Source organism: Theropithecus gelada, chromosome X (genome assembly GCF_003255815.1).
Source record: "Theropithecus gelada isolate Dixy chromosome X, Tgel_1.0, whole genome shotgun sequence".
In the NCBI taxonomy this organism is placed as follows: domain Eukaryota; kingdom Metazoa; phylum Chordata; class Mammalia; order Primates; family Cercopithecidae; genus Theropithecus; species Theropithecus gelada.
Window position 1 is genome coordinate 54,722,238 of NC_037689.1, and position 16,709 is coordinate 54,738,946.

At 35.0% G+C, this 16,709-nt stretch overlaps 1 protein-coding gene across 1 annotated transcript in view; it reads right to left on the reverse strand.

Annotated features, from left to right (window-relative positions):
• DMD (dystrophin) overlaps window positions 1-16,709 on the reverse strand; it is a 2,044,437-nt gene that overhangs the window by 1,640,096 nt on the left and 387,632 nt on the right. The window contains exons 5-6 of the mRNA XM_025371836.1: window positions 10,027-10,119; window positions 4,021-4,193 (exon numbers count right to left, since the gene is read on the reverse strand). Of these exons, the coding sequence (XP_025227621.1) occupies window positions 4,021-4,193; window positions 10,027-10,119 (266 nt within the window). The remainder of the gene's footprint in view (window positions 1-4,020; window positions 4,194-10,026; window positions 10,120-16,709) is intronic.

Below are 16,709 nucleotides of genomic sequence, written 5' to 3' on the forward strand. Positions count from 1 at the left end.
ACGTGGTAAAACTCCGACTCTACTAAAATACAAAAATTAGCCAGGCATGGTGGCTAGTGCCTGTAGTCCCAGCTACTCAGGAGGCTGAGGCAGTAGAATCGCTTGAACCTGGGAAGCGGCAGTTGCAGTGAGCCAAGATTGGCCCACTGCACTCTAGCCTGTGCAACAGAGTGAGACTCTGTCTCAAAAATAAAGTAAAATAAAATAAAAATGTAAATAAATGTACAGATTTGTTTCTTCTTTAATTGCTTCTACTCTGGTTAATACACCAAAATTTTGTACACTTATTAGGAAATCGAATCCCTCCATATATTCCAAAATACCCCAAACAGCTAACAAGCTTATGGAAACTAGCATATTTGTAAATTGTAAAATGCCTTATGAAAAAAATATTAAAAATTTTAAAATTGTAGACTATTTAGGGGACTTTTAAGTTCACCATGCACCCTTCTGCCTTATCTTCATTTTTTCTGTAGAATGGGAGTAGGCAATGGGAGTAGAAAAAGGCAATGGGAGTAGAAAAAGAACACAGGTGGGAACATATGAGAAACTAGTTTTCTCATCTGCAGCATAATATACAAGGTTGAAATGAGTATGATGAGCAAAAAGAGCATTGCTTATGTATTCTTGCTGTTTTCCCTTGTCTTCCCCTTTTCCTTGGCCACTAACTAACCACCTGAGTGTGTGGACATCTCATCTAAGTCAGGTAATTTATTTGAGCTTTGGCATTTTCATTCAAAAAAGCAGCATTGCACAAAATGGCCTTTGAGGTCACATCTAGCATTAAAAATGAACTGTTTTATACCATAAAAATTAATTAACATTATAAATATCTATGATTTTCAAATGCGTAAAAATTGTAAAAATAACCAACTATGGAGGAAAGTCACACAGCATTTAATGTTAACCCTGGACCATAATTTATGAACTATGCAACCAAGGATTACCAGATTTTTAATAAAATCAACACCATGATTAGGATAGTAAAATTTAAATCCTAGTTCTACCACATACTAGCCAAATAGTTTTAGGTAAATTACATAACCTCTCTATGACTCAGTTTATCTATTTGTGAGATGGGTAAAATGATAGCATCTATGTCATGGAACTTGATGGAATATTTTACCTAGAACGGTGTCTATAAAATCATAATTGTTTAAAAACATTCGTTTCTATTACTTTGCTGTAATGTTAATTATATTTATAAAACAACAGTGATGTATTTTCAATTTGCAGAAAGCCAAAAACACCTATCTTTACAGAACAGATATAAATGTTACAAATACTACTGATGCAAACATAGTATAATTCAAAATGGGAGGTGGAGAAGAGGCGAGAGTAAGTATGTATGATGATTTTCTCACTTTTCATATTGGTCAAAAGGTGCTTTCTAAGCTTGGTAAAAATTTAAAAAGAGGTATACTCATACCATTTAATGTAATAAAAGCAAAAATTACAAGAATAAAACGATTATAAGTAATCAAATTAGGAAATACCTGGGGATGAAAGGTAATATGGCTGGGCTTCATACTATGGAGTAAATACCTATACTGTTAGAAATTAGTTTGTCAAGAAGTAGAAACATTATCATACATATTATTATAACCATCAGGAACCAAAGTACAAGTAGCTGACACTGACTGCATCTAAGAATTGAAATGTGATAAAGTAGGGTTGGGGTCATGAAGATACACTGTGTTTCTGTTTTCCCTTCGCTCCTGACTCTAGTGTCCATTCTTTTAATTTGCTGTGGTAATACACTAAAATAAGGATTTAGGAAGATAATTGAAACTTTAGAGTTATTGTAATTTTATCTGCATCTTGTACATATTTCTAATCAATTATCATTGGGTTTTAACACAAAAAGTAGAAATCTGGCTTCCCTTGAAGGGTAATGTAGTGGACTTTGCGTTTTATCACACAACTTTTAACTTCCATGACCCTGAGTCAATCCTTATGCTCTATATTAACTCCACGTCTTTGTTCTATATAGTTGAGCCACTCAATTATTGAAATCAGGGCACCTCATGACATTCCTAAGTGTGCCAATGACAATCTCTTTGGAACGGAAAGTTCAAGCATTTTTTTTTTCTTTAAAGCATATGAACATCTGTCAAATACAAAAAGGGGGAGATGATTCATGAAAGAGCATTAAACAACCGTGAAGAACCTCTTGAAAAGTAACCATGTAATGCATAAAGAGTTACTGATGATTCATCCAGTATGACAGGAGAGAATATGTAAATAAGGATATTTTGACAGAGAAAGAGTGGGTCAGGGACAGATAAAGCAGGGCAATCTGGGTATGTTTACTGTATTACCTACAAATGTATTCAGAAATCATGAAATAGAATATTAACAAATATAGAGTGTGAACATGTTTGCAGGATTGAAGTCTTCCACTTGAAGGGAAAATGTTAGAGAGCCAACAAGGACCATATAGCCTGATCCTTGATATTTTTGCTCATCTGCAAATGTGTACATGAACAGCAAAATCAATATTTTCAGGCCCTTAGTGTGAAGCAAGTGGCTGCATAAATGAGCATTGACTTAAAACACAGACCGAATGTCTCTATCCCTTCTCATCTAACTGTATTGAAGCTGTGGAAAATTTTTCTTCTGTCATACAGTAAACAATGTGGTAACAGTGCTTAACATGACATTTGAATGCATGTCTGCCTCTTTTCTAAAATCAGGTTGCTGAGTAATTCACCTGGAAACCCAATCTGGATGGGGTTAATTAAATCCAGCTGGAGCAAGACACCTGACAAAGATGCTTATTTGAAGTGTGTTTGCTCTTGGACTGAGCTTTACCAGAGAGAAAATTCATATTCTGAGCTTTTCTAGAAGCAGGATTGGCATAGGAAAATTGTAGAGTCGTCAAAAAAAAAAAATCAAAGTGAAAAAACATAACTTGCACTGAAAATTAGGCAAGATGCAGTCCAGTGTCATTTTAAACACAGTTAATTAGTCAATGCATTTAGCCCTGGGTTGGGTAAATGAAATGGGTAACAGGAAGACCAAAATAGAGTAACTATAGTCCCTCTCTCTCTCTCTCAAATACACACACACACGCGCACACACACACGTATATATATACATATATACACACATATATACATAGAGTCTAAATGGTGTAGTATATATGGTATATATATCGTATCTATAAGTGTATGTATACATATACATATGTATTTCCTAAACTGCTTTGCTTTTTCTTGAACTGTTATTAATTCATTTACTGAGCTTTACACAAGCAAAAAAAAAAAAAACTTGTTTTTCATCTCAAGAAAAAGAAATATAATGTTGTATGGAATATAGTTAAGGACTTTGGTTCACTGTATTACAGTGAGTTCTTTTTATTAGGATCCACAAAAGCTCTCTTGCTTTATAGCAATTGATTTGCTGTTCCAGAGCAATTGTTTCTTTTGGTATTCTGAACACTACGTCGTAGAATTAATTGTGTTCTGCTCTTTGTCTTGGTTGCTAAAATGTTCTGAGCGTCTTATGACCCTGAACTAGAACAAAGTATACAGGACTTTATGATGTTTGTTATCTGTGTGTGTATCTGATAAGACAGATGTTTCTTTCTCCACACTATTTATCTGATGATGGTAATTAATTTAACTACAACTACGCACATGAGATCTAGAACCATTTTTAGCTGTATAGTTTAGGCTTACACAAACACATTATCTGTATAAAAAGACTAACCCCGTTCTCAGCAAAGTTAGAATACAACCTGCATTTTCTGGGAGTCCCAATGTCAAACCCTCTAACATAACCAATTTCATGCTCCATTAATGTTAGTATTTCAACAACTAAATTATACGTATCACATAAAACACAGGAAAATATTCTTAATTAGTTCATTCCAATGGAATGTTAGATCAATGTGGTCAACGTACATAACATGTTGTAAAGTAGGACATGATCTGGAACCGTACTGGGGAAAAACATGTCATCAGAGTCTAAATCACCACTTTTAAAAGTTATTTAATGTCTCAGTAATCTTCTTACCTATGACTATGGATGAGAGCATTCAAAGCCAGGCCATCAGACCAGCTGGTGGTGAAGTTGATTACATTAACCTGTGGATAATTACGAGTTGATTGTCGGACCCAGCTCAGGAGAATCTTTTCACTGTTGGTTTGTTGCAATCCAGCCATGATATTTTTCATTACATTTTTGACCTACATGTGGAAATAAATTTTCATAAGGAAACAAATTCCTTGAGCAAAAACCATGCAAATTTAATAGAAATTTTAGGGCCAATTAGTAATAAAACATAAGAGATTCTACCCAAAGTAAGTCTATTCTAAAAGGTGAGGAGTCTATTCTGATTCCTTGGTGTCTATGCCATACCATTTACTGAATGTGTTCATTATTACTCCTGGATTCTGCCATATTAGACTGAGCATTTACTGTTTATAGAATTGCTCACCTTCTAGCTTTCAATGAACAAGCTAGAGAAGACAGTGTATAAAAACATTAAACTCACTGTTAACCAAGGACTGAAGATATAAAAGTGCTTTTTGGATAGCATAATCATTTTTTAAAGTATGTGTTCATATTTTGCCTTTGTTATTAATTGTGGTAATTGGACATGTTGCTTAACCTTTTCTAGGCATTTCTGTGTATCTTATATGCAAGTTTAGTGTAAGACCAAAGTACAAAATACAGTCAAATAAAGTCCCTAATTTCATACCATCATTTAACTCGAGTTATGTTTACTGGCTGAACTGAAAAGAAGATAGAAATGTTTGTCTGCCTAAAATAAAGAAAAAAGCAACAAAGGAAAGAAATATTTATTCCTAAGAGCTGTACATGTGTAGCCTTGGTTTTATTTTCGTTAACTGGTTTCCATGTATTTGATTCTCTCATAGGCTTCATGTATGTACAGATGTTATTCAGCAGATTATCAAATTTCATTCTTCTGAGTCATCTGATGCAGAAATCCATTCTAAGCATTTTTTCTAAGTTTCATGAATGCAGTGACACCTCATAAAAAAATGATGTCTTTTATTAAAGAATTATTTATTATGTATTAAAGACTACTTTTTAAATATAAGCCCCTTATGAGATGCTGGAAGAAGACATCTATGTAAAACTCATTAGTCTGTACCACTAAGCACTTTCCTTCTGGGAAGGTTAAGGTTCATATACTATCAACATTTGATCAGATGATGAATATTTATTGTGCATTCTAAATATGATAATTTTACTTTTTCATCCATATAGAAGTTAACAAATGCCTTTGGGGTAAATGTATATTTTAACATCTCCAATGTTAGTCATCTTTTTATTAAAAAGTAAATGCAAATTTTAGGATATACTACTAAATCTCATTTTAGCATACTTTTAAAAGATTTGAGATGATGCTTTGTAAACACAGTAATGATTTGGAGATAGGAAAACTTCGCATATATTTGTCACAATCCCTTGATAACTAAGTCTATTATTTAGGAGTAGATAATCCAGTTTTCCTAATTCCTTCTTGACCTACTTATTTAGTCAGTTACTCAGTGAATACAGGTCAACTATGTAATTTGTCTCATATTCTAAAATCATAAATTGCAAACCTTTATGTACAGTGACTGCAGGAGGTGTATTTTGTATTCCGTGCTAAATTAGGACTGGAATCAGCAGATCGTGGCTTAATGGTGGTAATGGATTTGCAATAATCAAGCAATCCTCCAATGATGAATGCGATTCATTTGTGAAATGCTTGGCCAGTCTGCCCTCTATGTGCATAATGTTGAAGGACAACCAAGTATACAATCCAAAACTCCTTTAGTATCATTATGTCACTAATTCAGCTTATCAGCCTCAGCCTCGTTGTTATTGCTTCTACTTAGGTGCAAATGTTGCGCAGAAAAAAATGTAATCAAGGGCAATGTATGATAATCATGTCTCCTTTTCCTACATAAAAGGCAGTTATCAAAAAATCATTGAGCTGGTCCCAAAGGTGAGCCTGTAAACAAAATTGTCCTGTCCTCAGGTCTGTCTCTAAAAGAGGCTCAATTTAAACAAATGTATTTGTGTGTGTGCCCGTGCATACAACTATAAATCCATTTTTTAAAAGGAAAAAAGTTGAAATGTCTTTGAGCAGTGATTTTTAAAAATGACTAGGAGTTAACTGGGCCAAGAAGGCATGATGGACATGGAGATGCACCGCCAAGATTGATCTTCAAAGGAAGGGCTTGTTGCTCCAGCTGTGGTCAGGCAGCTTCTTGTTAGTTCTCTCAGGTACCACCTGACTTGCCAAGTCCAGACAGCCAATGTCACACCCTTTCCAGGGCAACCCACATCTATTGACTGATGAAGGGGCATAGTATAAACACTCCGCCATTTTAACTCCACTTGAGACAACTCTGAAGGGTCATCCTAGCTGCAAGTCGTCCATGGGGTTGAATAAGGGTATTATAGAGTTTACATCACAGCTGTAGTTCTTTCTTTTTCCACTCCTGTCACCTCTGCCCTTCTACAGGTGTGTGTGTGTGTGTGTGTGTTTTTTTTTTCTTCCAGGGCATGGCTTAATAAACATGCTGCCTGCCAAACTCAACTCCAAAGTCTACTCCCCAGAACCCAGACTGTGATTAAAAGAAGTTGCAGCAGAGGAATAGAAGTGAAGAAGGGTAGGAATAATCTTATATGGTAAGGATAGTTTGTGTGAAGCTCTGCAGAAGAGCAGAGCAAGAACTGTCTTGCACAGAAGTGACTTGGTAGGCAGAAATTTACAGGGATGGCTTTCAGCAGTGCAAACGTTATCATTCTCCTATAATTGCAAATTGCATCAATAATACAAAGATTCTAAAGTGAATAGCGCTGCCATTAAGTACATCCCTTGAATTATCCAGCAAAAGTATGGACCTGACTTCTGATAGCTCGCCACTGTTGGCAAGATTTGTTTTTATAACCAGCTGGTTGCCAGAGCCAAGATTAGCACTCTGAAAAAAATGGATTGCACTTAAGAAGGAAGAAAAAGATGCCAAACACACGTTATATGCTTTGCAATTTTGTTCAAAGCTGCCTATGCTACAAAATATGCCTTGTTTTAGGCTAGCAATTTTATTTGAGATGGACACTGGAAAAACAGTAAGGAAAACAGGGTTTGCATTCCTGAGTTTTCACAAGTTCAATGAGAAGTCCTCTATGGCACTATTAATAACATAGTATGTGGCATTAGAACAAGGGGTCAACATCTTTCTATCTCTAAATGCTGCTCTTAATCTGATAGATCTAGAAGGTACATTAAGTTGAGCAGAATGCCCTTTAATCTTTGCTGAGATACAAGGGCTTCTCCATTTAATAGGAAGGAAAATATGTAATGCTGGTAAAAAGTATATTTTTAGATTCACTGAATTATGATGAAGAACACTGAGCAAGATAATTTTTTCAAAGTGTGCTTAATAGTTTTAGAACATGGCAGTGTGATATAAGAGAGAGATGAGATAAGTAAGCAGAGGCTAGGAAGAGTCTACAGTCTTGCCATCTCAAGGATATGGTGATTCAAGGGCATAAATGGAAAACAACAGGCTGTAAGAGAGGTCTCAGACAAAGAAAGATTGAAAAAGCATTCTTTCTGATATTCCTCATTGTAAAAGCTCCTCCACATGTTAATTTAAAAAAAATGAACAACTTGCAAGCAAGTGAAGAAATTATCAGACAGAATAGTCTTGAAAGTTTATCTTAGACTAGTTCAGATGGAAAGGGCTTCAGGATATTTTTTAAAAATGGTAAGATCGTATGATAAATAGTATAAATGATAAGTACAATTCAATGTGGCTTTTGGAGCTCTGTGCATGCTTGAGTTCTGCTGACTTTGTCAAAACTTACGTCTGTGTTACGCAAAGTGGGATCTGCAAACTGGATTCACTCTAAGAATTATTTGTTACTATGCCATAAGATAAAGTCAACAATTGGGAATGCATCAAGAAACTTACGTAGGGATTTTAGAGTGCCATTTATGTCTATTGCATTTAATAATAAAGGAGGAAGCTTAGGTATTTTTTTTGTAATGCTTTGGTTTTATTGTATCTTACACACAATGCATTAGGGGAAAAACGTGTTCCTTCCTCAAGATATTTCGAGAAATACCGCACAACATATGAAAAGCAGTTTGGGGAGAGGTGGGGTATGTTGCTCGCTGGTTCTATTTGAACCATCACTATATGGAACGGGCTGAAAATCGGCCAACTTGGGCTCACTTAAGGCTCCTATGAGCTACTCTTTGTTGCCAGCACACATTAATTCCTGCTCTTTCTCTTCCCCCCTCCCCGCTTACTGTTGTGAAATAGCATTAAGCCTGTTCAGAGAAGTTGGAATAAAAACATATGCGGGCCAATTAGGAGAGCAATATGGCTGCTGAATTGAGAAGGTACACTTAGTGTCTACTCATCCTCTGACTCTGAGCAAGAGCAAGCTACAATTCAAGTTAAAATTCAAGTTTACCAAATGAAGCCATGACAGCTGCTATAATAGGGCTGGACCTGAACTATTACGCTCAGTGAAAGTAGTCAGACACAAAATAACAAGTATTATATTGATATAAAATATCCAAAAAGGCAAATATGTATGGACAGAAATAGACTGACAATTGCCTAGGGCTACGGTTGGAGTGAAAAATGACTGTAAATGGAGAAGAAACTTCTTTTTAGGGTGATGGAAAAGTACCAAAATTAGATTGCTATGATGGCTATATTACTCTGTAAATGTCCTACAAATTTTAATGAACTGGCGGGTTGGTGGGGGTGCTATTGACCCCTCAAAATAGTTTGAGAAGCTACCAAGAATCAAAACTAAACCAGGTTGATGCAAATTGAATTTTGCACTTAGAATGGGTGCATTGATGGTATAACAATTACATTTCAAAAAGCTGCTTTATAAAAAAGTAATCCTGACCAGTAAAAATAGCAGTCATTTCTCAGCCTCCAAATTTTTTAAATGAGTGGAAAACTTCAAGCAATCAAGTCATATGACACACCTCAAAAGTGGTATACTACACTGAGTGTCTTGCAGATATTCTCCCACTTAATCGTGATAAGAAATATATACACGTTTATTTTTATTTTTACTCTTTTGATAGTGAAGGGACCATGGTCCAGAACAGGGGTGACAATATACCAAATGCCACTAAGGTGCTAACTGTGGAAGTTTAAGTTCAAGTTCATGTTGGTAAATATATATACACACATGTATACATATATATGTGTAAAATGAGTTGTGTATATATACAATGAGTGAATATTAGTGAATATAAGTTCATGTTGGTCATATATACATATATGTGTGAATATGACTGTATATATACAAACACGCATATTGTATATATGCATGTATATATATACACACACTCATTATATGCATACACATGCATATTGTATATATGCATATATATATATACACACACATATATATATATATATGGGTATGTGTATCTTTTCCACAAATCCTTCGATCCATTTTGCAGAGGTCAAAGAGACAGTCAGAAGACCCTATGTTCATGTGACTTAAAAATATAATTTCCAAATCAAATTATGGAGTTTGTATGTATAACACATTTATGGATAGAGATACCCATATTCTACTAATCTTTTATTGGCAATAATTTATGTTAAGAATACCCAAGACTGAGAAAGCCCCATTCCTTTGATAGTGATTAAAATTTAAAAATGCCTTTCTTTTTACAAGGCTATATAAACTCACTTATAGACAAGTAATAGAACATACATTTGTGGGAAAAAAAATTACTCACCTATGACTGGGACTTTGTATTTTACCTTATGCCTACTTAATGAAATAAAATTTTGAAAAATATTCCTGTAAATGTACCAGAACCTATTTTACACCATGATGATCCTTAACATTTCAGATGACATGGTTGTATCAATTTAAAAAGTAACACTGTGGAGAAGGGTTTGTTATTGTTAGAAATACACATTTGTTTCACAGGTCAAGGGCAGAAATAAAAAAAAAAGCAAGATTCATGTTACCCAAAAGGAAACCATTCATCAGGATTCTTACCTGCCAGTGGAGGATTATATTCCAAATCAAACCAAGAGTCAGTTTATGATTTCCATCTACGATGTCAGTACTTCCAATATTCACTAAATCAACCTGTTAAAGAGAAGGGGAAAACATTTGGAGGTAAGAAACCAAATGCCTAGTTGCAATAACAATAATAAAAATGTGAAGGTAATTGCATTTAGCTATTTTCAGGGACTCAGCATTAAAGTTTTTTAAAAATAATCTAAAAATTAAACAAAATGCATTAGAAACCACTTTCCACAACAAGCATCCCATATATATTTACTTTTAGCGCATGAATAGATTACTGCAGATTAGAGAGGCCGACTGGAGTATCTCCAAACAAAATGTCATAAAGGATGTCTAAAATTAAGATATGCTTTCTAGTATAGAATTACAACTCAGAAAAATTCACCAGTACTTCCGTCTATCTCCGAGGAGTGCCAGTATAATTAAGGCTGACTGCATTTTACTAAAATACCTCTGTTTTAGAAAGAATGTTAGGTCTCTAATAAACAATGGAGCAAATTGCCAGCTCTCTTATCTCTGTCTAGGACTGTGTTTGGAAATGAAAATCTGGCAGTGTTTTGCCTTAATCAAGGCAAATCTCTATGTCTCCTGTCCTTCACACTACTCAAATGTTTAGGTGGAGTAAGGTTAAACACAAGCATCTGAAAAATAAGCATGTGAGAAGATGTTCAATGTTGTTAGCCAGTAGAGGAATGCAAATTATAAACCACAATAATCTATCACTGCGCATGTATCACAATGGTTAAAATTAAAAAATGGTGCCATAACATGCTGGTGAGGGTGTGGAGAAACTGGATCACTCAACCCCTGCTAGTGGAAATGCAAATGATATAACCACTTTGGAAAACAGTCTGGCACTTTCTCACAAAACTAAACATGTACTTATTATACAATCTAATAATTGGGCTCTTGGGCATTTATCTAAAGGAAATGAAAACATGTGCACACAAAAACCTGCACGTAAGTGTTCATACTACCTCTATTTGTAATAGCCCCAAACTGGGAACCCAGATGCCCTCAAGGGTAGGTAAACAAACCATAGTACAGCCACACCATGGAATAACACCCATCAGTGAAAAGGAACAAACTATTGATACATGCAGCAAATTAGATGAATTTCATGGGCATTATTCTAAGTGGGGAAAAAGGCATTCTCAAGAGGTAGCATACTATATGAGTCTGTATCTATGACAGTCTTGAAAAGACAAAGTTACAGAAATAGAGAACAGAGTAGCAGTTACCAGAGGTCAGGAATGGGGGTAAGATGTGGGGTAGCTGAATGTCCTTGTAAAAGGACAATATGAGGGAACCTTGTAATGGTGGAACTGTTCTGATGGTGGAATTACAAACCTACACACGTAACGTTGCATAGAACTAAATACACACATATGCATACACATAAATATGAGTAAAGCTGGGGAAATCTGAATACTATTGGTGGTTTATATGAATGTTGACATCTTGGTCAAGATATCATACTTTCGTTTTATAAGATGTTACTATATCAAAGGGGAGATTAGTCAAGACTAAGAAAGCATCATCGTCTGTATTTCATCTGGGGATTCCTCACATGGCAGTAGAAGAGAGAAATTCCTCCATAAGGAAAAGCCACTATAAATTTATCTATTGATTCACTGATTCACTAACTCAACAAATATCTTTTGGCTATATGCCAGGCAATGAGGTACTAAGAGCATGTAAAAGGAAAAACCTTCTGCTTTCATGAAACTTAATTCTAGTGATAGTTATAATCAGATGATATGCCACTGAAGATTAAAGCAGTTAAGCAGAAAATATGCAATTTTTAGGAAACAGACTCACTCATACTGTGGGAAGCATGGCTTGTAGGTATGTTTTGGCTTGCCATAGACCTGACTCTGGGGAGACTTAGATCAAGTAATAGGCACTTATATTCTAGTAACCCCTACCCAATGTCATAAGACTTGTCACTGTGTACGCAGGAAGATAGTTCCTCCATTTCCTTATCCCCATAAACGGTCTCATAAGGTCCAATTTCCACTATATTCAGGCACTGGGCTCAGACCTGATAAAGGGAAGCAAGGTACTATCCCTAATGTCAAGAAGTTCACAACAAAGGTCACATAATAAAGTATCTACCATTAGGCTCTAGCAATTTTACCTCTACAACTGAAATAATTAGAGATTAAGATATTTGTAGACCAATGATCATAGTAGCATTATTTGCAATAGGCAAAATGTGAAAACACCCAAATGTCCATCTACAGATAAATGGATAAACAAAATGTGGTATGTACATACAACGGAATATTTTCAGCCTTAAAAAGGAATGAAATTCTGATACAAACTACAACATAAATGAACCTTGGAAACATATGCCAAGTGAAATAAGCAAGACATAAAATGACAAATACTGTATGATTCTACTTATGTGAGGTACCTAAAAAAGTCAAATTCATAGAGAAAAATTGAAGTTATTAAAGGCTAGGGGAGGGAAAAATGGGGAGTTATCATTTAATGAGTATGAGTTCAACTTGGGATGCTGAAAACATTCTAGAGATGGAAAGCGGTGATGATTACCCAACAATGAAAATATACTTAAAGTCACTGAATTATACACTAAAAAAGTAGAAAAAATAGTACCTCAAACCCTATTTAGGGCAATGTACCTGAATATACATTTCTCAAAAGACAACAAACTAATGGCCAGCACATAAATGAAATAATATTGAACATCACTAATCATCAGAGAAATGCAAATTAAAACTACAATGAAATATCTCACACAGTTAGAATGGCTATTATCAAAAAGACAAAAGACTAAGTTGTGGCCAAGATGTGGAGAAAAAGGAATCTTTGCACACTGTTGGTGGAAATGTAAATTATTGTAGCCATTATGAAAAACAGTATGGAGGCTTCTCAAAAAATTACAAATAAAACTACCATATGATTCAGGAATTCCACTGCTGGGTATATATTCCAAAGGAAATGAAATCAATATGTCAAAGAAATAACTGTACTCCAGTGTACATTGCATTGCTACTCAAAATAGCCAAGATAGGGAATCGACTTAAGTGTCCATCAGCAGATGAAAGGATAAAGAAAATGCAGGTATACACACCTACACACTGCAATACTACTCAGCCTTAAAAAGCAGAGAATCCTGTCATTTGCAACATTAATGAATCTAGAGTACATCAAATGACATAAGTCAGGAACAGAAAAACATTACATCATGTCACTCGTATATGAAATTTTAAAACGTTGAGCTCATAGAATTGAGAGTAAAATGATGGTTAGCAGGGGATAGAGCTTGGAGGAGGAGGGTTCGGGAGATGTTGGTCAAATGATACTAAATTACATTCAGATAGAAGGAATAAATTCAAGAGATCTATTGTACAACATGCTGACTTTGGTTAACAACAATATTGTATTTTGAAAACTACTAAGAGAGTAGGTTTTAAGTTTCCTCACCCCCAAATGATAAACATATAATGTATATATTAGCTTGAAGCATTCCACGATGTCTAGATATTTTAGAAAATCATATTGTACATGATATATACAATTTTTTGCTAGTTAAATTAAAAAATAGTTGTATGGCAAATTTTACGTTATTTGTATTTCACCACAATAAAAAAGAAGTCATCGGAACACACACACACACGCACGCACGCACAGCAGCAGCAGCAGCCACAGGTAATACCTAAATAAATGTTCTGGCTTTTTTCCAATAAAATTTATATCCATAGGAAAAACAATTAGGTAGGCAACTGTGTCTCATGGAAGCCCAAGGGATGGGAAAAAGGACGTAACAGTGTGACAAGGTAAGCAAAAGACGTAAGATATATCCATGTATTCAGTATTGATTATATCTGTAAAGAAAAAAATAGATTGGAATGAAGAAAGTGTCAGGTGGAGAAAGCATGCCAGAAAGAGTTCAGATGACTGGGGGTAATTAACTGATTGGGAATATGGAGATATTGTATTCAGGGACAATACGGCAGAAAGCTACTCTTTTTAACTTTTATATTAGGTTCAGGGGTACATGGGCAGGTTTGTTACATAGGTAAACTGCATGTCATGGGGGTTTCATGTACACTCCTCTCCCTCCCCCCACCTTTTACTCTCAAGTAGGCTCCAGTGTCTGTTGTTCCCCCGTTTGTATCCATGTGTTAACTTTTTTGTTGTTTTTTGGTAGACGGAGTTTCACTCTTGTTGCCCAGGCTGGAGTGCAGTGGCGCCATCTTGGCTCACCGCAACCTCTGCCTCCCGGGTTTCAAGTTATTCTCCTGCCTCAGCCTCCCGAGTAGCTGGGATTACAGGTATACGCCACCACACCCACCTGATTTCGTGTTTTTAGTAGAGACGGGGTTTCTCCATGTTGGTCAGGCTGGTCTCCAACTCCCGACCACAGGTGATCCGCTCGCCTCGACCTCTCCAAGTACTATGTTACAGGCGTGAGCCGCCGCGCCCAGCCTAACTCCCACTTACGAGTGAGAATATGTGGTTTCATTTGGTTTTCTGTACCCGCATTAGTGTGCTGAGGATAATGGCTCCAGCTGCATCCATGTTGCTGCAATCTCATTTTTTTGTCTGGGTTGTATTCCATGGTGTATGCCTACCATATTTTCTTAATCGATCTACTGTTGATGGACGTTTAGGTTGATTCCACGTCTTCGCTATTGTGAATAGTGCTGCAATAAACATGTATGTGCATGTGTCTTTATCGTAGAACAATTTATATTCCTTTGGGTATATACCAAATAATGGGGTTGCTGGGTTGAATGGTATTTAAGTTCTTTGAGGAATCACCATACTGCTTTCCACAATGGCTGAACTAATTTACATTCCCACCAGCAGTCACCACACCTGGCCAATATCTTATGCACACATTTTCAGACACTGATGCTTCTATTGTTATAAAAATTCACAGGATGTATCTACTAGATCAGAGTGTGTGTATATACATACATAAACATGCTCTGATCTAGCAGATAAATCTATATATATATACACACATTTCAGGGAGATATAGATATATCTATACATATATACAGATATCTACACATATACACATATATAGCTATACATACACATATATACGTATGTATACATCTACACATATACACAAACATACACACACATATATACACATATATATGTAATTTTAATTTTAGGTGTTTCCACCTGCCTTCCTAGAAACAATTTAGTATTTCATATTTTAACCAGATTATATAAGGGTAGGCTCTTCTCTCACCAGGAAATTTTTGTTTTGTTTTAGTTTTGTTTGTATGATCAATAAAATGCATCACTTTTTTTATTTCTATGATTCCTTGTGCATTTGAATATATTTTTGTATGACTGACCTATTACAATTCCATCTGTGAATTGTCTGTTAATATGTCTTGCTCATTTATTTCTATACAGTAGTTTTCTTTTCCCTTCTTGAATTTTAAGAGCTTTTGGTAAATAAGAGCTAACATTTATAGAATGCTTACCACTTCCAAAATGTGATATTTCTTATAATTCAACATAATTTTGTATTTCATTGAAAAGACTGTCTTACAGATTTATGATTTTTATTTTTTGACTGTTAGTACAAAGGTCAATCTGACATCACAAAAGGAATTGCGGAGTTTTCCTTTTCATATGCTTTGGAATAGCTTAAAGTATATAAATTCTTCTTCAAGGGTTAGGTTAAATTCATTTGTGAAGAATCCTACACTTTTCAACGGTACATCTTTAATAACCTACTAAATGTTTTCTGAAGCAATTAGTCTAATTTTCCACTTATTCTTATCTCAATTTTAGTGATTTGTATTGTACTAGAAAATCAAGTTTTCCAGAATTTTGCAAAATTGTTATAAAATTGCTTTCAGTTTTCCTTTAATTTCTTCTGCATCTGCTGTCATGCATCTTTTCTCATTTATCTTGTCTAGTTTTTATTCTAAGTTTTCTTTGTTATGACTGGGATAGCTTTACCTATTTCGTTAATCTTTTCAAGAGCCCACTTTTAAATGGATTAATCTTCTTCAATTTTCTATGTTGAATGCAATTTTTATTTTTCTCTATTTTTATAATTTCTTAAGATACACACTTATTTCCATCTTTTAAAAATCTTATGGCTATACAGTTCTCTCTGAATACAGATTTCACTGTGCCTACATCATTAGAGTGTGTATGAGTTATATAAATTTTACCAAGAGCTCATGAACATTTTACATTTATGTGCATTTTACTAAGAGGGAAATAGAGTATCAAAAATAAATGAAGCTTCCACAAGGTCTGATTTAAAACTGTGTCTGGATAGAAGATATTTCATTAATTACATCTAGTGAATTCTCCACAAAAAGCTTTAAGAGACTCTCTCCAAGTTAATAAACATTTCACACCATGATATAGACAAGGAATATTATTTTGGTTGTTTTGTCTCTTGCTGCACATGTCTTCTTCAAACTACCAAGGAGTATAAGAAACACTAATTAATAACCATGAAGACTCTAGAGGAGGAAGGTATTTGTCATGCCTGAAAGGGTATTGTTCATGGCATTTATATTACTCTTGAATGCCTCATATTGACAGTCTGGTCTGTTTTGGCCATGAATTCTCATAAGCTCGTTGCTCGTTATAATGCCGTATTTCTTACTATTAGCTGTAAGTCATAATGT